General features: G+C 53.2%; 7 protein-coding genes across 7 annotated transcripts; 2 read left to right on the top strand and 5 right to left on the bottom strand.

Annotated features, from left to right (window-relative positions):
• Positions 1-111: 111 nt before the first annotated feature.
• Positions 112-3,413, bottom strand: HD553DRAFT_303966 (putative GTP-binding protein 1). The gene is made up of 13 exons (XM_046178952.1): positions 2,895-3,413; positions 2,217-2,813; positions 2,076-2,144; positions 1,824-1,999; positions 1,654-1,750; positions 1,549-1,590; positions 1,470-1,484; positions 1,337-1,413; positions 1,203-1,271; positions 963-1,134; positions 868-898; positions 686-803; positions 112-620 (listed from the first exon to the last, which is right to left on the bottom strand). The coding sequence occupies exons 1-13, from the start codon at positions 3,204-3,206 to the stop codon at positions 269-271; spliced, it is 2,127 nt and encodes a 708-aa protein (XP_046039475.1). The 5' UTR covers positions 3,207-3,413; the 3' UTR covers positions 112-268.
• A 267-nt stretch (positions 3,414-3,680) lies between these two features.
• HD553DRAFT_333359 (uncharacterized protein) lies at positions 3,681-4,399 on the bottom strand (the record flags this gene model as incomplete). The annotated part of the gene is made up of 3 exons (XM_046182102.1): positions 3,681-3,864; positions 3,937-4,094; positions 4,331-4,399. 3 exons carry the CDS (start codon positions 4,397-4,399, stop codon positions 3,681-3,683), a joined length of 411 nt encoding a protein of 136 aa, XP_046039474.1.
• A 1,252-nt stretch (positions 4,400-5,651) lies between these two features.
• HD553DRAFT_338753 (Ctr copper transporter family-domain-containing protein) lies at positions 5,652-6,717 on the bottom strand (the record flags this gene model as incomplete). Its single annotated transcript, XM_046182371.1, has 7 exons — positions 5,652-5,697; positions 5,757-5,830; positions 5,904-5,930; positions 6,016-6,088; positions 6,159-6,386; positions 6,467-6,558; positions 6,628-6,717. The coding sequence occupies 7 exons, from the start codon at positions 6,715-6,717 to the stop codon at positions 5,652-5,654; spliced, it is 630 nt and encodes a 209-aa protein (XP_046039473.1).
• A 189-nt stretch (positions 6,718-6,906) lies between these two features.
• On the top strand, positions 6,907-11,215 carry HD553DRAFT_303961 (uncharacterized protein). Its single transcript, XM_046178951.1, has 14 exons — positions 6,907-6,925; positions 7,028-7,223; positions 7,299-8,259; positions 8,325-8,544; positions 8,611-8,820; positions 8,903-9,129; positions 9,195-9,283; positions 9,351-9,570; positions 9,650-9,674; positions 9,737-10,039; positions 10,111-10,251; positions 10,318-10,693; positions 10,754-10,844; positions 10,927-11,215. Exons 3-14 carry the CDS (start codon positions 7,349-7,351, stop codon positions 11,168-11,170), a joined length of 3,057 nt encoding a protein of 1,018 aa, XP_046039472.1. The 5' UTR covers positions 6,907-6,925; positions 7,028-7,223; positions 7,299-7,348; the 3' UTR covers positions 11,171-11,215.
• A 1,337-nt stretch (positions 11,216-12,552) lies between these two features.
• HD553DRAFT_91829 (uncharacterized protein) lies at positions 12,553-14,002 on the top strand. Its single transcript, XM_046184593.1, has 3 exons — positions 12,553-12,671; positions 12,740-13,487; positions 13,557-14,002. Exons 1-3 carry the CDS (start codon positions 12,636-12,638, stop codon positions 13,853-13,855), a joined length of 1,083 nt encoding a protein of 360 aa, XP_046039471.1. The 5' UTR covers positions 12,553-12,635; the 3' UTR covers positions 13,856-14,002.
• Positions 14,003-14,022: 20 nt separating this feature from the next.
• HD553DRAFT_91816 (high-temperature-induced dauer-formation protein-domain-containing protein) lies at positions 14,023-18,340 on the bottom strand. Its single transcript, XM_046184592.1, has 16 exons — positions 18,144-18,340; positions 18,004-18,039; positions 17,873-17,930; positions 17,078-17,796; positions 16,469-17,005; positions 16,275-16,398; positions 16,172-16,206; positions 16,013-16,103; positions 15,801-15,949; positions 15,543-15,739; positions 15,433-15,473; positions 15,245-15,367; positions 14,788-15,187; positions 14,552-14,723; positions 14,354-14,488; positions 14,023-14,292 (listed from the first exon to the last, which is right to left on the bottom strand). The coding sequence occupies exons 1-16, from the start codon at positions 18,255-18,257 to the stop codon at positions 14,191-14,193; spliced, it is 3,033 nt and encodes a 1,010-aa protein (XP_046039470.1). The 5' UTR covers positions 18,258-18,340; the 3' UTR covers positions 14,023-14,190.
• A 290-nt stretch (positions 18,341-18,630) lies between these two features.
• HD553DRAFT_279808 (uncharacterized protein) lies at positions 18,631-20,144 on the bottom strand. Its single transcript, XM_046178095.1, has 3 exons — positions 20,022-20,144; positions 19,714-19,919; positions 18,631-19,610 (listed from the first exon to the last, which is right to left on the bottom strand). Exons 1-3 carry the CDS (start codon positions 20,039-20,041, stop codon positions 18,814-18,816), a joined length of 1,023 nt encoding a protein of 340 aa, XP_046039469.1. The 5' UTR covers positions 20,042-20,144; the 3' UTR covers positions 18,631-18,813.
• Between the last annotated feature and the right edge of the window lie 622 nt (positions 20,145-20,766).

Genomic DNA, 20,766 nt, shown 5'->3' with positions numbered 1-20,766 from the left:
TGACTCGTGTTTCATTTGATTGGCTAATGTGTTTGCCGCTTTCCGCAGGACACACACCTAGACATGCACTTTCACAAGATCAGACGTGATCTCCTGTGCCCATGGGCCCCAGTTTGTCGAGCATATGAGCGACATCTTATGGCATGCTATAGGTCCATTCATCTAAGCTTTGTCGGTGAAGTTACAACGAGTTTTATAGAGCGCTTTTGGCTTATGATACAAACTTGCTTGACACTGCTGTAATTACATCTGACGTCCGCCTCGCTATTCACCTAGTCACATCAGTCACCACACCCAGCAATCGACACCTAGCCTCCCTGACCAAAACCTTGGCCCCCGCACTGATATATTCGGGAGCCTGGATGAATTCGAAGATCACCTTGGCCCGATCACCCGTTCGAAGGACTCCGGTCGGATGGTCTATCGAGACGATCCTCACGGTCTGTCGAACCGAGTTGATATGGCACATGGCCTGGTAACGAGGCTGTATTGTCGTGTTGTGGTAGAGGACGAGCATCTGAGCTTCGAACCGGCGGATGGCTTTGGGCGGCGGCTCTTGCTTGGCCAGTATCACCATGCCCTTTCGAAGCTGGGAACGCCTGACCTTCTTTAATGCAAAGCTATAGAGGCGCAGCGGTCAGGGCGGATCGAGACAGGTCGAAGGGTTTTCTATCAGACGACTCACGAAACACTCTGCCCCGCCTCCGCCGTCTCGACGTCGACTCGTTTCTTCTGTATTGACTTGATGCTGGTCGGTATGAATTGTCCCAGGCTATCCGGCCCGAGAAGGACATTGTCGCCGACTGCCGATTAGGTTCATGAAAATCAGCAAGGGCCGCTGATGTGCGGAGGACCGCAGCGACTCACCTTTGACCTTTCCAGAAACGACAATACCGGACTGTGGTTGGCGGTCTCGGTCAGCCTAGCACCCCCATATCACCACGCAAGATTACTACACTCACGGCCACGCTTCCAGCGAACGGCACGCTAAACACATCCGAGATGCTGAACTCGAGTGGCGCGTCTGTGAGGTACTTGGACCCTCCCTGACTCGTAGGCAGGCAATTGAGAAGCGTCTTGAGCTGGGGAAGACCCGCTCCAGTGACGTTGGACATCATAAAGATCGGTGTTATCCTGCAAGAGCAGGCGAAGACCGGATGTCAGCCTTTCTTGAGTTGTCCAGGGCTTGAAGAGAGACTTACCGCTCAGAGTGCAAATACGATGCACAATTCACCGCCTGTTCCATCGACTCGACAAATACTGGTATCTTTCTGCGAGCGGTGCGGCATATGTCAGTGAATGTATCTTGCACAGGGAAGACGCCAAACGAACTCACCTGCAACCGGGACTCTTCAAAACCTTGACGAGCTGCTTCACCGTCTGCTCCAAAACATGCGCTGGGGTCATATCGATCTGCGTGATATTGACGATCAGCTGGTGGCACGGAGGTCAAATTGGGTCCTGCCTACCTTTGTCACACAGATCTGTTCGATGCGAGATGATCATCAGCTTCGGATCTTGCGAAGACGTCTCAGACCAATAACTCACGATAATCGGGACTTGGAGCGCCAATGATACCCCCAAATGTTCCTGTTCCGGCGTGTGGTCAAGTAAGTGGATCTTCCACAGCGCTCAACAATTTCGATGACGTACTTTGCTCATCCCGATCAGACCCGCATTCCCACCTATGATGAGACAGACGTAATCGGGCGAACATCCTGTCAACCCGAACAACGTCGTCTTGAGGTACCTGTCGACCCGACATATCAGCTTGACTCGCTATGCCTACAGCCCACACAAGACCAGACGTTGTCCTGGCTTACCGCTCATGTCCAGCCAGATCGATAAAGCTGACCACCTTGGCAGCCTTGCTACACACTTCGTCCCAGGCGATCTTCTCCCTTTTCGCGACCGTCGATCCGGTCGTCGAGGCATCGAGGTTGGCAGCTGCGTGTCCAGTCGGGACAACAGGATCGCATTGAGGCGAGAAACCGAGGATCTTGCAAGGGAGAACGATGGCTAAAAGTCAGTTTGGGCGTCTTTGCGAAAAAGACGAACGTTGGGATATGGCTCACTTCAAGTCCGACCGAGCTGGTTCGACCGGTCTCCAATTCGTGCTTGTGCCTGAACAACGCCACTCGGGTCTACCCGCAAACATCTGTTAATCAGCTTCATGAAATCATACGCCTCGACCGCCTTGCATTGTCTAAACTCACCTTTCCTCGCCCATCGTCCAATCCACCCCGGGTCAGGACACCCGTCAAAGTACTCTTGCCCGAATCTACATTCCCCACCACCGCACACCTGACCTCGATGATCTCTTCCGCCCGAGCAGGCTTGATACGGATCATCCACGATCCATAAGGACCCTTCGCCTGGCGGGACATGTTGGTACTGGTCGTCGTAGGGGAATTGGAGGGGGTGCTGATGGTAGGGACGGGCGGGTCGTCCTCGTGGTGTATGTAGAGCTGGGTGAGTACCGCCTGAAACTTTTCGGCTATGCTTCGGAGTCGGCTGAGCATCCTTTCCAACGAATCTTTGTCTACCGGCCTGCCTATCCATCCCGCCGAGTCTACGTTCAAGGCCGCCGAGGATTTCGACTTTGTAGGTGACCCTGACCCAGGTTCGGTGGACGGATGAGGAGGTCCGTTGCCCGCAGCTCCTGATTCAGGGCCGAACAGAGCGTTTGCTGACGGTCGGTGACCGAGCGAAAGAATGAGCTCGCCGTGTTGCATCACGAGGAGACTGCCTAGCTTTGCTTGGAGCGGGTCGGGATCAGTGGAAGTCGGAGAGGAGGTATCGTGCAAGAGGTCCTGTAGAAGCATTTACAAGACACGATAAGCTGTTGATCAGGATACCGGAGAGAACCAATACCGAAAAGTGTAGTTGCTCACCTCGATCGAGACATCCGGAACGTCCATGACCGCGTCTTCCTCTTCCCCATCCTTCTTCTCCTTGACATCGCCAGGTATAGCCTTCACCTCTTCCGCCTTTCCCACCTTTTCCTTTTCCTTGTCCTTGACTGTCTTCGGCTTGACAGCAGCTCCGCTTATCTTGTTCGTCCCTGTCGACGAGGTAGACTTGCCATGCCCATGACCGTGAACGGCTTGCTGTTGAGCCTGTCTGAGGTCTCGAAGGTGTTCCGCCTTTTTCTGATCAGAAATCGAGGAAATTTCTTGTTGAAACGCTTTCAATGTCGTGGCCATGCTTGATTCAGGTCGAAGAGCGAGATTGGAAGAGAGGAAATGCTCGTTCGTGGCAACGGCCCGAGGAGGTTGTTATGGAAGTGCTTGCGTGTCTCTTCGGAACCCTGTCCGATTGTCTGGTTCGCCGACTTTTTTCGAGATCAAGGTTCTCTAACGACTTTGAAAGGCTGAAAGGGCATTAAAGGTCAAAGAATCAAAGGTGTTTCGAGTCGAAGAGAAGCAAGAAGACGTACTAGTACTGAGCTGTTTAGTCGATCGATGGCGAGAGAGGCGAGAGCTCGATCGGTGCTGGCCGAGTCACCCGCCCATGGAGGCATACAGCATCACGTGACTGTAATGACACGTCACGCTTACGGCATGTATGAGACATCGAAAGCATCCGAGATCATATCACTTCGGTCATCGTGATCAACTTGTCGTCGCGCTAGTCGAGAGGGCGAGAGGACGATTTCGCAAGTTGACAGACGACAAAATCTACGTGAAAGGGCATTTGAAGAACCGGTCGTACAAGCGAATCAGGATAAGATAGTCCAAGATACCAGTAGAACTAGAGGCCCTTCTATCCATGATCATAGCTCCCACTAATTGGTACCAATGTTCTGACCGCTGAGGTTCACACTGCTTTCGGGAGTGGTGAATCTGAGTAGGATCAAGGTCTCTATAGAGGAAGCGGATAGGTTTGTCGATTTGTCAGTAAGGTTCAGTAAGCTGCCTATTGCATGACACATACCTGTAGTATGCATCCAGTACCATTGGCAGGCGCATGTGTTCGCTCCCGACGTAACCCATTATCGCGCAGATGTTGTCCGGTTGCCTCCGTAACACAGCGTCGAGAAAAACCGTCGACCTGTTCTTCGTGAATCCATACTCGGCCAAAGCACTGTTCCGCTGCGTTATCAGTAGAACAAAGCACGTCAGGCGGTCCAACCGGCCATCAAGACGATCCGCCATTTACGCGCTGCAAAGGAAGTCTCCAGATCCAGGATCTGCGAGGAGGCGATGTTGCCGGAAAAGGACGCGTCCCCAGGTTGATTGATAGCCTTCCTGTACGAGCCCATAATGGCCGAGTCTCTTGCACATACTTGTCAGCAATCACAACTGCCGTCCGTGTTGCACATACATACGAGCCTCATCATGCTGTACTCGATCTCTGCCAGCCAGCCCGAGTTGAGACCGGAGGGATTTCCTGCCATATCAGTATCTGGATAAAGCCGGAGGGATGTCAAGACCTTGCATGCGATTCTCGGATAACAACAACCTGTAAGCCATATTCCTCTTGCGCGATGTCGCCTTTGTTGTACCGCTTTACAGCATTTCGCCACGACACCGCGCGATAGCGGAAGGGAACACGGAGGCGCGCAGATGATATTCGGGACGGCATCATCAAAGCGGTCGAGTGAAGCCCAATGCTCGCGCGTTCGACTCGGACTCTGGACATTCGACTTTTGGAGAGCTGTGGCCGTTGCCCTTCCAGAACATTGACACTTCTTTTTATTATATTTCAACCGTTTATTCGCTGCCGAATGTGTATTTTGCGCCTGTCGTGGTGAAGTCTCTTTGATGCCTGAATCGTCGACCTTGCTGCCCACCCTGCTCTGCCCTCTTATATCAATCTCCCAATCGCAAACATAACCATCATTATAGCCACTCAGTCATTCCAGCGCCGCTCGTTCGAATATCACGCGCGACCCCTCGCCCTGTGGCTGAATGATTCATGGCGATCATGGCTTTGCTTCATGATGAAAGGGTCGCAAGGAGCAAGGAGTCACCTTCTCGAGGTTTAATGTTGCGCGCGAAAGTTTCAGACCTTCTGGAACAATTTTATCCAGCAACCTGATCAGCGTCCGCTTGCTGAATATTCTGAAGACCTGCCGGCTCCAGAGCTCATTACCGAAAGCTAGCCCTTATAAGAACGGCGGACGTCGGCAAATCAGACTCAGTCGAGGAGGAATGGCTACCGTCGGCCTCGAAGCGGGGTCTCCCGTTCCGCTTTTATTGCGGTCCTCGTTCTGCAAATGTTCCATGTCCCAGCAGGGACCGATGAGCGTTCGTCAGAGCATTCGCTGATACCCTTGCCTACCCACTCATCCAGGCTCAAGGACGAGACAGTCGTGATTGGCCACCCGAAGATTTTAGCCTTTTTGCGGTAATATGCATGTTGACCCCCCGTAGTCCTTCTGAGGAGATGATGACCGGGTTGATACATACTCGTCGACGGTGGCGTCCGACTTCTGGGTCTCATCTGCGTTATCACGTGGCCGAATTCACATTCAGACCATCGACGCTTGCCGAGACATACTTCACTCCGCGAGAATGATCGTGACATGATCGGCATGCGTTTAAACGACGGCCAAGATGGTGTACTTCTCGGACTTTGAGCTCTTTGCCCAACGCTTCGTATGACCGTGATACACTTGCATTACAAACGTCAATCTGCGCCATCTTTCAATGACAAGCGTACCCTTTGACCTGCTGGCCATTCATCACCGCCCTGTTGATGCACAAGGAAATGTCAGCGGAAGACCATGAGAGAAAATCAATCAAGCTCACCCGACGTTCATCTCGCTCTCGTACGTCCAATGGCCAATGAAGCCGCCCAGGATGATCGAGAAGAAGAGGTACGTCTATCAACCCCAGCGGCAGGTCGTAGATATGTCAGCTCACGCTCGATCTTTCAGGAGTCTTGTGAGAACTCACGTTATACGTCATCGCAACAAGCATAAGCTGTTTATCAACGATACAGTGCGGTCTCGGTTAGCAAGACCTCACCTGCAGGCGAGCCCGCTAGCCTCTCCGCCGCGGTACTTACAAAGAATGAGAGAGCCATGGTAGTCGCGTATAGGATCGCCCTGAAGAGCCTGATCGAGGATGGTAATTTCTGACTGCACGGGAGAGCAATACCAAGATCATCAGCCGAATTGAATCCTGCTTCAGTCCTGTAGATCAACTCACATTCCGAGATTACCGCTCCGTCCACCTGGCAAAGGACTTTCCGATCGGCTGATGGCTTGCGAGCCGTCGTGGTCTCGATCGGCATTGAGAGCTGGTACCGAGGTCCTGATCAAGAGGGAAGTCTCCGGTCTCTGGCCGAGATAGAGCTGAATAGCCGTTCGCTTGTCTTGCTGTTGTGCAACGTGCAGGAGGTGCAGGTATAGGAACGAGAGGAATGTCACAGCGGCACTAGATGGAGAGAGCCCATCATGTCGAATAGAGCGTCAGTCGTCAATTCAGCATCACTCTTCCAGCGTACCTAGACATACCATGAAACAACCATCCCCCACCAAGTTTGTATACTCCAACGTTCGAATACGACGCATGTGCCACTGATCTGAGAGTTCCAGAGCATGTTCATCTGTGAATCTCAAAGGACGCCCAATCAGGCGATCGTCCCTCGTGTTCGGAACCTACAGCACAAACTCACCGAACACTTCATAGGCATAGAATGATCCATCCCTCCGTCTTCCATCCCTCCATGCCCGTGCTTCATGCCGCCATTCGAGCCGTGATCCATTGTTTGTGCGTGATCGAGTTCTACTTGAATGCGGGTGCTTGCCTGACACGAGTGGCGCGAGTAGCCCGTAGTTCGACGAAGAGGTGTGAGAGAGTTTGAGGTTTCAAGCTCGGTGCAATGTAGGAGTAAGAGATCTCGTTATCACGATCTTGTATACTGTACAGTCGTAGCTACTCGGCCATTGCTGTAGCGATATCATCGATCGTTAGTGAGCCGAACCGCCAAGGCAGTCGCTCATTCACTCACTCACTCATTGCATTTGCTTCCGAACATCATCACGATTCGTCATGTCGCCCTAGAGTACGAGTAGAATCGAGAGATCGATTCAGAATAACAACATGGTAATCGGCCTTTCATCACTTCTGCCAACGCTGGGGCAGTCTAGGCCATCGATCATCTTTAGACTTTGAGTTATCGCGTCTACATACGAGGAAAGCTTTGAGCCGTTTGAGGAGCCGCGATCGATCGGGAGGAGATTCTGGGCACTTGTCGTCTCGATTCAACGGGTGAGTTTGGACCAAGCCGAGAAATCTGACTACGCTTCTGTTTAGATGGTTGATACTGGCTTTACCTTTGGCCAGAATCTGTAGATCTCCTGCTTCGGGTCAAGAGACATCTCGAACTATCTGTCATGGAGGAGAACGGTATGACTGGGTCATCTACAGCTCCTAAAGGCAAAGGAAAAGGACCTCCATCGTCGCCCATCGGCAAATCCAAGTCCGGCAAACAACGCCCTGCCGGACATCAGCAGCTCAGTCTGAGCTCCTTTTTCAAGGGTCCGGAAACGATCGTATCCGGATCCAAGCTGAAGACCCGCAAGGGAGAGCGGGGTGCATCGAGCCTAGATCAAGGGATCATCAGCATTGACGACTCTTCCGACGACGATGTCGTCGGCCAAAGCTGTCTCCCGACTAAGCTCCCTTCGGCAGCTGGACCGAGCGAGCTCATTCCCAACGGTCTCTTGCCAACGACGCGTCTCAGTTCACCTGAGGTCAGCTCACAGGAAGCGACAGTCGCAAAGCCCGTAGGACTGAATCACAACATCATCGAAGTAGACGATTCAGACTCGGATCTCGGGGCCGTCACCACGCCTTCGAGCAAGAAACGCAAGGCATCTTCATCTCCTGAGCCGTCCGGAGGAGTCTCAACCAACAAAGACATATCTTTGAGAAGGAAACCCCGATTATCCACTCCACCACCCTCCAGTAGGAGTACATCGGCGCCTGGCACACCCAGCAAGTTACTCCAGCTCACGGCGCCGCTGAATCCTTCGCCTTCGAAACCGCGGCGTACGCACGACCTGTTCAAGGGTGGAGAATCCGATCGGGATAATGTCGTGCCTTTGCCAACAATTTCTGCGACAGCTGCAAACATTACTTTACCAACATTCGATTTCGACACGGACCCGTTCCTCTTCAGGCCGGACGCTGTCGACACTAGTCATTGGCCCGCCGGTCGATTGCCTTATGAAGTGTTAGTGGGAGTTTATCTCCAAGTCGGAGGTACAAGGAGTCGGCTAGCTATCGTTAGGATCATCTCGAAGTGAGTCTGTCTTGACGTAAAGCCTGAGACGATGTCTGCTGCTGAACGTTCATGCACATCTCCAGCTTCCTTCGGCTCCTCATCCGCCGCTCTCCTGCAGATCTTCTGCCGACAATCTACCTATTATCAAATCATCTGAAACCGTCCTATATACCACTCGAGCTAGGCATCGGAAGCCAAGTCTTGAACAAGGCAACTCAAGAGGTCAGCGGTGTCGGACGAGACGTTCTCAAACGGCTTTGGGACAAATACGGCGATCCCGGGGACGTCGCTTTCGAAGCCAAGGTGGGTACGTGACGTGGGGTGACATCCGTAAAGTATACTGATCCTCAATCCGATTGTACCTGTCAGTCGAACCTTCGTACTCTGATGGCACCCACTCCGTTGTCTGTGCATGTGCTTTATTCACAACTGTTGAAGATCTCGACTATCAAAGGTGCAGGTGCAGCCAAGGCCAAAGGTGACATCGTCAAGAGACTGCTAGTCCAAACGAAGGGGGAAGAGGTTAGATATCTCGTAAGAACACTTGTCAGACATCTTCGCATAGGAGCGGTTCGCTTGGTAAGTCGTATCGCTCTCCACCGCTTCCTCCGGGCTTTATACTTGGCCGTATTTTGCTTAACGATTTGAGTTTGGGTCGCAGACTCTGCTATCATCTCTGGCCCGAGCGTTCGTTCTCGATCGTCCCAAGGACAACAAGGAGCTCTCCGAATCTTTACACGCAACAAAGCACGAACTCGACGACGTCAAGCCGATACCTGTTAAGGGAGCTGGACGAGGCAAAGGCAAGGCAAAGGACGAACCAGACCCAGCGAGGGAGGCGCTTGAGAGGAAATGCATCGAGGGCGTGGCCGTGCTGAGGAGAGTGTAGTGAGTATCCTCGTACTATGGCCACGCTGGTCTCGCTACTGATCGCATCGACACGGTTACCTTAGCGTCCGTCATCCGAATTACGATGATATACTGTCTGCCTTGCTGGACGGCGGATTAGACGATCTAGAGGAACGAGTTCCGCTTTCTGTCGGTAAGTCAGGCAGCAAACGGAGAGAACATCGCATGAGTGAAGGCTGACGAGACATCTCGCATCAAAGGGATTCCTCTATCCCCCATGCTAGGCTCCATCACGCGATCGCTGAACGAAGTATATACTCGTCTTGGTTCTTTACCGTTTACTTCTGAAGCGAAGCTGGATGGGCAGAGAGTCCAAATCCATGTCAGGACCACGGGACCCAGCGGATCCGACGACGGGGGCGGCAAATGGGTGTACTCGACTGAGGGCGGTCGAAACGTTTGGGTACGGCTGTTCAGCCGGTGAGCTCTGTTCCTCATCCTCTTGCTCCTCCTCTCCTCCTCGCGCTCACTGTTTCCCGAACCATGGTACTATACGCAGGCATCTGGAAGATATGACGGACAAGGTCAGTCAGTCTGTCGTCATGTCTTTTCGAGTTGCACACTTACTGACGATTTACCTCTACAGTATCCAGACATCCTGGCGCTTATGGGCGCGCTGGTCAATCGGCCTTTGCTTCCCGGATCATCGAATCCTTTCCCCGAAGCGTCGCACCTCACGAAAGCCAATGACACTATGCTTGGACTATTGGGCGCCAAGCACATCACGTCCTTCGTGATTGACGCCGAAGTCGTCGCGCTGGACAAGGATACCGGCGCTTTCCGGACCTTTCAGGACCTTTCTAACCGGGCGAAGAAGGATGTCAGGGTCGAGGATATCAAGGTGATCGTCGGGGTGTTTTCCTTTGATCTGATGTTGTTGAATGACGAGGTAAGCCTGAGCCGTGTTCGAGGGACATTGACTCGAATCAAGCTGATTCGATCGGGGTTTCTCTCCTGCAGCCATTGCTCGGTCAGCCGTTTTCAATACGAAGGCATCTACTGCGGACCCTTTTCAAACCGTTCTTTAACGAACTCGATCCTACTATCGCAAGATTTGGACACGTGGAGTCAATAGACTCGACGAAACCGGAAGATGTGCAGGCGAGTGTCTAGGCGCAAGTAGAACCAGCGTCAAGCAGATCCTTAATCCAGTCAACCGCTTCGCAGGCCTTCTTCGAACATGTGGTGTCGCAGAAATGCGAAGGGCTAATGGTCAAATTACTAGAGAGTGGAGAAGGTCTGACCGGCGAGGACGAGGAGGCTGAGGAGGAAGATATCGATCTCGGCAACGCCGACGACAAGGTTAAAGGGAAAGGCAATCGAAAAAAGCCTCTACCGTCGACGTACGAACCTGACGCCCGAAGCCAAGGCTGGCTCAAAGTCAAGAAGGATTATCTGGAAGGCGTGGGCGACACGTTGGATCTGGTCCCGATTGGTGCCTGGCATGGTCTGGGACGCAAAGCTGGATGGTGGTCTCCAATTCTATTGGCCGCCTACAATCCGGAGACAGGGGCATTCGAAGCAGTATGTAAATGCCTTGCAGGTAGGTACACCGATGTGAACTTGATTCATCGAGGGCAACACTGATGAAGCGACTTGCAAGGCTTTACCGATGTCTTTTACAAAAATCTTCTCGATAAGTATCCCCCTGCAGGGAAGCCCGACATGGCCCGCAAAACAGGCGGGCCGTACAGGTACGTCCGCTCTCGAAGGGAACGCGGCCCCTGGGAAATCGCTAACAAAGCGTTTCGTGTACGTGCGGACCCCACTGTACAGCTACTGCGAGACAGGTGGAGCAAGCACTCCAGACATCTGGTTCAACCCTCAAGAAGTCTGGCAAATCGCCGCGGCGGACATCACCAGCAGCCCGGTGTATACGGCAGCCGCGAGCTTTCTTGGGATGGATCGAGGAGTATCACTGCGTTTCCCTAGATTTATCTCTGTGAGGGAGGATAAGGGGATCGAGGAGGCTACCACGACCGAACAGCTAGCAGATATGTATAGACAACAGATGGCATAAAACGTTACGAACGTATAATACGCTTAATAAAATCTCACACGTACGGCAACGATAGAATCGAGCCCAAAATATCCTCCATCGATCGTCCCGACCCCAGATTGATTGTCCCTAGCTCACACTCATTGACTCGTACCCCCAAGTTCTGCGAGTATCGGAACGAATCGATCGGCCGGGTTGAACGTGCGGTTCGACCCGAGCCACCGCGCCGGCCGCGGTTTTTGCTGTCTTGTGATGCTTTGTGAACCCAAGTCGAACGTCTGGAATGCTCCGCCTCTAGTCTGGCGTTGTTTGATAAATCTCGGCGTCTTTCGTATCGACTCGACTTCCTGCGGGTCCTCGTCATCGAGATCGAGCTCGTCTTGAAGCTATTGTCGGTCTACGAACCCCCGCCGATGTAAACGATCCGCCATATCAGTCCAAGTCGAAGTAATACCTATGAAGTACAGGTAGACTCATCGAGGAGGGACACAAAGGTCGAGGCCGGGGTAAGCTGTGTCCTCCAAATTTCGGATGTCGGCAGAGGACACGTTGAGCAATGGAGTTCCGATGGACACAAGGTTGTACAGGCGACTATGGACAGGTTGTGTTGTTGCCAGGTCGGGTAGCCAATCAGGGTAATCAGGAGGTTCACCACTGCACCGAAGATATCGACACGCATGCTACACACACGTACCAGTACATGTCGGACTACAAGCAACGATTGAAAGGCAGGACATACCAGGTCCGCGGTTTTCCTCTTGCCATAGCGAGATTGGACCTAGGGAGAAGCGAATCAGGATAGCTACAGAATCGGTGACGTTGAATGCGAGGTGGTATTGCCACGGAGCTGGAAGAGATGTGATGTTCAGATCATCGTCAAGGTCGGTCGAATAGATGAAACGCGCGCGCGAATGAACGGAAGCAAAGGGTGATCGGCGTGACGTCACGCTACGTGATATTACGTAATGACATCCCTCGTATCCTACCTCTCTACGAGATCCTCGCCTCTGCTCTCGGTTCAGTACAAGTACACAATCCTCCTCTCTCTCTCTCTTTCTACCTTCTAGTCACTAAGATCACTAGTCGAGCATCAGCCTCGTCAAAGTGCCGGACCTAGCAATCTCTACATATTTAACACTAGCCGTGTGGGCTCTCTCTCTTCGCTCTCGCCCTCTTGGCCGAGGCCGAGACGACCGCTCACGAGCTCTCGTTGACACCGACAACTTGTATGTTCCCCTCGTCAGCCTTGCCTTGACGTCGAAAGACTTTCGAGCTGACGACCCCGTCTGATCGCTTTTCAGGCTTCCTTATCACGCCTGATACGACTCGCTCTCGAACCATTCTCCTTTATCTCTTAACGACTTCCGGCCACGTTCACGACCGGTGCAAACGCCCCGCACATTACGACTCGTTCTTCTGCCTCGCTCCACGTCCTTCGACCTATCTTCTCCAAACCTTTACATCAACATCGTCTTTGCAAAACTCGATGCCAGGTCTCGAACGTTCCCCACGACCCGTCACGGTGAGGATCCTTGTCGACCTCAATCCCAGAGGCTCCCGCTGACAGAACCCTCCTACCCGGGTTCACAGATCTCTTCCACGCCTCTACGCCCGCTCCCCGCTGGAAGAGCCCTCTACGAACGACATCAAGACAAAAAGGCCGCCTTGCGTAGGAAACGAAGCGCTCTATATCATCTCCGCTTCCTACCTAGAGACGCCATCATGTCTTCGACATCATCTGACCTTACGCCACCATCCCCTCAATCGGATCAGATCTCTCTCATGGGAGACAATGAACCGCCTCCTATCCCTCAACAAGTCCTCGACTCGGCTCTTCATCCGTTCTGGTCCGACCCGTCCCTTCAGGACGTCTGCCCGATGATGGAGGGTCCCGAATACCCCTATCTGAACAACCACAACCTTCTCCGGGACGACATCATGGACCTGATGCGGCGGTTGGGACCAACTGAAAAGCCGTCGATCCGAATCTTTTCTCGTCACCGTGGCGAGGCTGAGTACGTCTCCTGCAATTTTCAGCCTGATCCTTACGATACCTCGACCGAGCATCCGCTCTTCAGCGGCCTTGTCGATTACGCCATGTACTGGATGCAAAAGGCTCGTGACGCCGTACCTCAAAACATGGTCCTGGTCATCGAGGTGAAACCGGGCGAGCTTTCCACGGGACAGGTCTATGCTGTCGATCGGCAGGTCAGAGCTCGAGCGAACGCGGCGTACGAGAACGGGGTCAACAAGCACTTTTACTTGATCGGGTGGATCGGCTACTCCTTCCGTCCGTACTATTGGTGTCAGGGGGATCCCGGTTCAGTGGTTCCAGCCGGTAAGTAGCACGCCGTCGTCCCCGTTCTACCACCGTATTGGGCAAGTCTAACTTGGCATGTCAAAACAGACATCGACCCTTCGCGTCGTCCGGGCATCATGCGCCCAAGCGATTCTGATCTCGTCCACAGCAAAACGTTCCAGTATCCCGGTCCTCAGCTTTCACTCTGGCGGGACATTCGGGATCCAGCCAACCAGCGACTGTTGCAGCAAGTGATCAAGGATGCTACTAGAGCTTGCGACGGCATGGGACCAGAGTTTCCGGAAATGTATGGAGCGCCTTGCGAGACGGTTTCGATGATGAGCAAGGGAGAAAGTCTCGAGTCTGGCGGAAGCACCGGGACCGCCCAAGACATCTCTCAAGAGTGAAAGCGAAGAATGCTGTGGACCATCAAGAGTTATACCGGATCAAGCTCGTAAACCAACTCGCCCGCATGGCCTGACCGGGATACCAGACCACCTGATCGTAGCTGCAGGAATCATGATCGTGCTAATCTCATTCGCTGGTTGTACAACGGCAGCGTCACCGGCGATAATCTGTGCACTCTCGTCCAACATCGTCCGAGCCTGGCCAATCCGGATCAGCGGCTGAATCGCAACAAGCTGCTGCCTCCCTCAGTGATATGATCAGGAAAATGGTATGATATGTATGCAGACTAGATCCTAGCAGAACGATCGTAAAAGGTGGCCTATATGGATCATAATTACATGCCTGACATGGAGGGCCGGCCGTTCGGTATCCCCGTCATTGGCGCGGGATAACCGTTGACAAACGATAACAACCTGTTCGAGACGTTTTGAATGGCCTGCGAGTATCGCCGTAGAGTCAATCATCGGCCATAGAGTCGCGATCGCGCCTGGACGTACCTGTTCACGGCGTGTTGGAGCAGCCTGCTTGACCCCGAACAAGCGCACCGCGGTGTTGTTGAAGTTTTGTAGTGCAGCCGTATAAATCTGTCCCCAGAGCAGCGAGCTAAGCCATATCGTCGATGCCACGCTCCACTGCGTTGAACAGGTCAGCACTCGACAGTGACAGGAACATCCCAATGTCAGAGCCTTGCTCACCTGAAACCTTCGAGGATTATGGGACGGGTGTGATGGCAGGACGTCGACCAAAGTGGCGCTCTTCAAAAAGCTGATGACGTTTCGACTCGGACCAGGCGTTGTTGACGGTTGTAATTCTTGTACCTTTGGCAGGAGTTCCGATATGGTCAGCAGGACCGGATCGAGCGGTAACCTATGACCCAGTGTATACGCCAATCAGCCTATGAATGAAGTGGCGATCGTGGCCATTGACATACCCCTTCTGCCAACTCGACACCCATTCCTGAGTAGGGACGTATCCGTTCGGTCCGATCCCGCTCATTGCAAGTCGTTGCAACTCGGTGTCCATTGCTAACGTGCTCGTCGATTCGCTTCGCTCCCTCATCTTTCCCTTGGCTTTTTCCGACTTTGGGTTCGCCGTCTGTTTGCTCGCGTTCGATTCCGCCGTGGCCATGGGATCTTCTTCCGCTTCACCTGGCGTGAAGAGGGGAGATGTTACGTTGTGGTTCGTTGTAGGGGCAAGCGTCCCGAGGTTTGGACTACCGAGATCCATCGTGTCACGTCGGTGTTCTTCGCTCAGCAGACCAGCCTTTTCTGGCAGGACGCTCGAGTCTTGGGAGGTTCTGGGTCCATCCGCCTTGCGATCGGTAGCGGCCTCTGCAAAGGTAGATGATCAGCCGCCGATCTCGGAACTGTAGCTCATGGATGGCTTACGATTCGCTGCTCGGGCCAACATCCGTTTCTGGATGTCGCGCAGGCCACCCAGGAGTGTGAATGTAGCAAGGTCTTGGAACTCCTGATGGGAGCGAAGGATTGCGTAGACGATATTTGGGTTTTCTGAGGGAATGAGCATGCCGTCAATAATCGTTGATGAGACGAGCTGCCTCGATCCGGGCACCCACCTTGAAGCTGATTGAAGATGATGCCGTTGAAGGTTTCAAGACTGCCGAATGCAGCATCGTGAGCATCCCAGCGTCCGCTCGTGTCTTTGACCGAGGACCCTTAAACTTACAGGTAGTAGACGAGCCTCGGATGACCTTCATCTGCCAACAAAAAGTTGGGGACCGAGAATGCTTTGAAAAGCTGGAGTAAGCGGGTCGAAGCCTGGATGCCGAGACCTTTCAGGTATGGCGCTACATTGCTGATGGTCACAGTCAACGCCGGGAACAGAGGATTAAGGCCAGGCGTGGTCGCGATGGAATACATGGACTGGCAAGATCCTTCCGATGAGCCAAAGTGCGAGAAAGGAGACCTGCACCGAAATACTTACGACGACCATAAAGTCCGCTGTCGTGCCCTGCACGTTCCACTTGACGGGGATTGTAATGTCCAACGGTTTGTTGAGCGCCATACCAAACTCTCGATCGGCCGACATGGCTTGCAAGATGTACGACAGCATTCGAAGGAGGCCGTGGTGGGCTATCCGCGAAACGTACGTCAGCTCACCTCGATCGAGACCTGTTTTTGAGACGGTGTCCCTACCTGGATTATCCTTCATCTCCAAGCAGCACAAGAGGATATGACCAACGATGTCTTGCGTTTTTCCAGATTCGTGAACGTATGTCCGAAAGCGCTGGACGTGTCGATCGATTCTGTTAACAAGGAGTATCGATTTACGAGTCGACCGGGCTACGGGCTAACCTTGTTTAGGTCGAGCAGCTTCCAGAAAAGCATGACTGCAACAGCAAGAAACAGATCAGTGTTTATCCCCATAAGCCGAGACCTATACAGGTCGCATACGTACAGATCTCCAAGATGTAATCGACCGGCTTCTTGCTTCCTGGCAAGACGTTCTGGTTGACGGCAGTATGTTCACTGAGGATGGCGAGTACGCCGGTGAGGATGAAATCGAAGTCTTCTCTCCGATGCTATAACGCCACACAGAAACGTTGTGGATTAGCAAGAGTAGTGGTCGGCGAGTAGCGAGAATCGACTTGCCAACTTTGACAAGAAATACCTAAAGGCGTTCTCGTCCTTTTTCGGCGCGTTCTCGCCTACGACCGACGACCCCAACCCTCCCGGCGTTGACGGAGGCATGCCAAAGTTGAATCCGACGCCCATTCCCATCCCTGTGATTCCGGGAGTTTCGACGATCTCTTCTCGGTCGACCTTCCAATGATCCAGTGCGACGAGGAGGACCATCAAGCTCATCCTGACCAATGTCCTTCGATCCTCCCCTGCTCGGGTGATGAGATGATTATATGGTATGTTCTCGCCCCAAGCCGATTGAGCACCCCTGGAGAGGCTGGTATTTAGCCAAGAACATAGTAGACTGAGAACGAGTCGACGTTCGAGGTTGTGCGTGAGATATTGTAGTGGCCGGTTGAGCGAGTGTGGGAGGCTGTGTGGAGCGGTGTAGATGGTCGACGAAAGGAGCACGAGGAGGAAACGAAGGACTTCCGTCTTGTTCCGGTCGAGTTCTGTCGTAGACCCGATGTCGTGGGTGCTCCCTACTCCCTTTTCCCAGATCACGTACTGCGAAGATGACAGTATCAGAAGTCATCTTCGAGGCTGCAGCGCGGCGATACGAAACAAAGGGGCGCTCACGTTGATCTTGTCACCCCGTCCGTCAGCCCCCTTCATACTCTCAGGGATCGTAAACCCAGCGCAGAACAGCAAGTCCACGGTGACCCCGAACAACTTGTCCGTCAAGCTTGGTTGCCGGTCGCCCTCTTCCTCTTCATCGACATCTCGATCGTTCTTGTCTCGACGCCTCTCACTCTGTTCTGCCGCTTGCGTGAGTGGATCCGAGGGAGTACTCATCGATACGTCCCTAGCCCTATCTCCAACCGCGAGTTCTCCTTCCCGTCCTGATGGATAATCCAGATCAATCTGAGGATCTAGATTCCGAGGGCCTAGTGGTCGCTTCCACAAGACGTGCCAGGCGAAATGGTCCTTTAGCCTTCCGTCGTCGACCTCCCCTTCTCCAGCCTCCTGATCTTGCCCGAAAGGGGGATCTCCATCTACGTCTCTATAATCCTGATCCTTGACGTTCTCCGTCTCCGCCTCGTATACCACTGGCAAGACTCTTCCCAGGACCCTCAGACAGTTGAGGACTTCCCTGGTTGGGTCCGGAGTGGAGAGGTTGGATTTCCCACGGGCGTTGGTCAAGGTCCGGCGGAGGTTGTTCGGTAGTGGGATCGGAGATATCGAGCTCGAAGCGGCCGTAGGGAAGGTGGAAGATGGGACCGTAGAGAATAGGTGAGAAGAGAGGGTTGTGATCAGGGTAGAGACGTTCCGGGGGCATTGATGCAGAGCCGCTCGGACTAGCAACGGAAGAGCGAGGATCCTCATAATGAGCGTGTTTTACTGAGTGTGTCGATGGGACGCTGGTGAACTCACTTTCTCCTGTAGAGATCAAGGAATGTACATCTGCCGAGCTTTCGAAAAGCATCCAGTACTATGTTTCGCAAAGAGAGGAAGCCGTTAGTGTAATTTAGGACGGCTGATGGACCAATCTATTGTCTACGCACCTGCGACCAATACCCGACATCGTGCACCGGAATAGCCTGCCCAACGAACAGGAAGATGATGAGCGGGTACAGACTTTGACAGAGTACGTCTCCTACCCTGGTAATGGTAAACGTTTTGTTGGGTTCGCAACGGGACTCACCTCCCGGACGGCCAACCGCTTGATACCATTCTTTCCCGACCTGAATTGTAAACGCGCATCCTCGTCTTGGGAGAGAAACGGGAGCCCGATCTGAGATCCGATAGATTTCATCATGGTGAGAGAGAGAAGCGGATAGGAACGTGCGCCACCCAGCCAGAGAAGGATGCCGAATCTAGGCTAGGTCAGGAAGAAGAAGATGCAGGTAGCCAAGTAGCTGAGGGCGTGAGGGCATGATTCCATCCCGGGGGATCAGGGTCATTCGCATCGCATCATCGCATCATTCCACGTGGGGACCCGCCGAGAGTCACGTGACACGCGCGCCATTGTCCGTAGATCATACTACCACGGGCTGTGATTCAAATGGATTGAATTGCGACAGGTTGCAAAATGCGTCCGGCGCTGCGAAGTGCTTGAGATCAAGAAGGGTATTGGAACGAAGCGATCGCCTGGCAGGCGATCTTCGCCGCCGACCGTGAACACCGGCTCATACATGCCAAGAAGAAAATCGCCAACATCGGCCGATCGTTCGAGTTGTGGCGATCGCAATCGGTCCCGTCTCATACGGATTTGGCGAGAACAATGCTGATCTAGGTATAACAGCTATTACAGCCCCTGGAAAACCGGGCAACGTATCCCGAGCCCCCCTTCGTTCCGTTTCCTATTCCTGCGGTCACTTGCCCAAAGCTTTGGCTTCGAGAGCGATGACATCGACCATATCGTGCACGACCGATTTCCCCTTGGGTTCCCATCCCAACAACTTCCTCGCCCTGATCGATTCTCCTAAAGCGGTCGAATAATAGATCCCCGCCAGTCCTCCTACTTGCCCGACGGCCTCCTGCATGTCCCAGACAGGTACCTCCTCGTCGTTTGGAGAGATATAACCCGCCTCGGCGACCCGTGCAAGCGCGGCTTTACAGTATTCGGGCCAGCCCATTCGCTCGGACTCGGCGAGGTAATACCCTTCTTGATTCCAAGTGGCTCTCCCACCTCCCTCCGCGGCAGCTCGTATCAGCCGGATGAACAGGTCGGAAAGATCGTGCACGTGGACGTGGTGCCAGGCGGCATCTCCTGTAGGAAGATACCCTTGGCCCCGTTCGATCATCGAAGCCACGGTCAGAGGGGTGATCATGGCTCGCTTGTTGATCGGTCCTCTTCCTGGTCCGTAAATGACGGGTGGGCAGACGATGGCCGTTCTCAACGTTGCAGGGTTTGCCTTGGCGGCCTCCAGGACGATCTGGTCGACGTTCCGATGCGGAGCCTCCGCTGGAAAGTTGACGAGGTCGGGCAGACCTTCCCAGTCGTTGTAGGTTTTACCATGCCTCGGTTGACCTTTGTCGGCTTGGTAAGTGAGGAGACCGGTACCGGATACGTGGATGTAATAGGTAGGTCGGCCTGATTCTTTTTCTTTGGCGGCAGCTTTGCAGATGGAGGTCGTCCCAGGGACGTCGTCTGCCGACGTAGCAGAGTCTGCATCTCACCGAAAAAGGAAAAAGAGGAAGCGGAACCGATGAGCGAGCTCTGTCCATCAGACTCGATTACGTGTATGAACCCGTCTAAAAACGACACTCACGGAACACGATGTCGGCGTTCAAAGTCTCTCTTTCGACGATTTCCGCGCTCTCATTGTCTCCCAGAACGACCTTGACATTGGGATAGACAGCCCGAACGATATCCGCCTTATCTTGGGTCCGTACCAGACAAGTGATTTCGTACTCCGGGTATTGCTCTTCCAGGCACGCCAAGAGGTCACCGCCGATGAATCCGGTCGCGCCTAGCCTGGTTTGTGTGAGAACGATGTTCAGCCGAGGGGAAGTGGGCAGACGAATGACCGTCTCTTTAGCTGTCGCCGGGTGGATAATATAGGTTCATGGTGCTTACATGAAAATCTTAACAGTCATGGTGGAGAGGTAGGTAGGATTGTCGAGAGCGACCTCTGATGATACGAGTTGTGCGAGTCGCAGTAGGAGGATGCGGCGGTAGAGTACTTAGCATATGTTGGCTAGCGGGCGTTGTTCGACCCCATCCGCTGGACTGGTCTATATATCTTTATATTGCCATTCCTGCAGCTCTGATGAATCAGCACTTCGATGATCAAGCAGTCCAGTTAGCGAATTTCTGTATAAGCTGATTACGGCGATGACGCGCTACTTTCGTCCGCAAGTTTCCCGTCGATTTCCCGTCGTCCCCTGTTCATACGAACGCCGGTTGAGCGGTCGATGCTTCGAGTCTGCCAGTGAGCAAGCGACAGGTAATAAGTAGCCATTGTTCAAGAGGGCCAGCCGTGGTTCCAATGTACGGGCTCACGGTTATAGGTCATACGTCGACAAATTCGATGATACGAATGATCTATAGATTTAGCGTGGCGTTTTTCGGCTGACCCCTGGCGCGTCCGAGTGACTACTGTAGTTGATCGATTTCCCCGCTTGCGCTGATCGATGGATTCGATTTGATAGATTGAGATCGAACATCGCCATTCTTCCGGCGTCCCATCTCCTACGATGTAGCTATACAATCTTTTGATAAACTAGCAGAAAGGAAATCCTAGCTTCAACTATTTGATTTTGTCAGGTCGACGACTAGCGACTAGCGATTAGGAAAGACCGATTACATCTTGGCGCGTTTT

This window comes from Filobasidium floriforme (assembly GCF_021052385.1).
Source record: "Filobasidium floriforme strain CBS 6241 chromosome Unknown HD553scaffold_2, whole genome shotgun sequence".
NCBI classification, from domain to species: Eukaryota; Fungi; Basidiomycota; class Tremellomycetes; order Filobasidiales; family Filobasidiaceae; genus Filobasidium; species Filobasidium floriforme.
The sequence above is the reverse complement of the archived record's forward strand: the minus strand, read 5'-3'. Positions and strand labels throughout refer to the sequence as shown.

Bases quoted from the DNA above. Each gene is read 5' to 3' on its own strand.
- HD553DRAFT_279808 (XM_046178095.1), bottom strand. From the start codon at position 20,041: ATGACTGTTAAGATTTTCAT. The intron at 19,920-20,021 runs GTAAGCACCATG...CACACAAACCAG, and splicing joins ATGACTGTTAAGATTTTCAT to GCTAGGCGCGACCGGATTCA. The intron at 19,611-19,713 runs GTGAGTGTCGTT...GGTGAGATGCAG, and splicing joins GAACGCCGACATCGTGTTCC to ACTCTGCTACGTCGGCAGAC.
- HD553DRAFT_91829 (XM_046184593.1), top strand. From the start codon at position 12,636: ATGCCAGGTCTCGAACGTTCCCCACGACCCGTCACG. The intron at 12,672-12,739 runs GTGAGGATCCTT...CCGGGTTCACAG, and splicing joins GTTCCCCACGACCCGTCACG to ATCTCTTCCACGCCTCTACG. The intron at 13,488-13,556 runs GTAAGTAGCACG...ATGTCAAAACAG, and splicing joins CGGTTCAGTGGTTCCAGCCG to ACATCGACCCTTCGCGTCGT.
- HD553DRAFT_303966 (XM_046178952.1), bottom strand. From the start codon at position 3,206: ATGGCCACGACATTGAAAGCGTTTCAACAAGAAATTTCCTCGATTTCT. The intron at 2,145-2,216 runs GTGAGTTTAGAC...GTTTGCGGGTAG, and splicing joins TGGACGATGGGCGAGGAAAG to ACCCGAGTGGCGTTGTTCAG. The intron at 1,751-1,823 runs GTAAGCCAGGAC...TCGGGTCGACAG, and splicing joins GATCTGGCTGGACATGAGCG to GTACCTCAAGACGACGTTGT.
- HD553DRAFT_303961 (XM_046178951.1), top strand. From the start codon at position 7,349: ATGGAGGAGAACGGTATGACTGGGTCATCTACAGCTCCTAAAGGCAAA. The intron at 9,284-9,350 runs GTAAGTCAGGCA...CTCGCATCAAAG, and splicing joins ACGAGTTCCGCTTTCTGTCG to GGATTCCTCTATCCCCCATG. The intron at 9,675-9,736 runs GTCAGTCAGTCT...TTACCTCTACAG, and splicing joins TGGAAGATATGACGGACAAG to TATCCAGACATCCTGGCGCT.
- HD553DRAFT_91816 (XM_046184592.1), bottom strand. From the start codon at position 18,257: ATGATGAAATCTATCGGATCTCAGATCGGGCTCCCGTTTCTCTCCCAA. The intron at 17,006-17,077 runs GTGAGCGCCCCT...TCATCTTCGCAG, and splicing joins GACGGGGTGACAAGATCAAC to TACGTGATCTGGGAAAAGGG. The intron at 16,207-16,274 runs GTACGTATGCGA...TTGCTGTTGCAG, and splicing joins CGATTACATCTTGGAGATCT to TCATGCTTTTCTGGAAGCTG.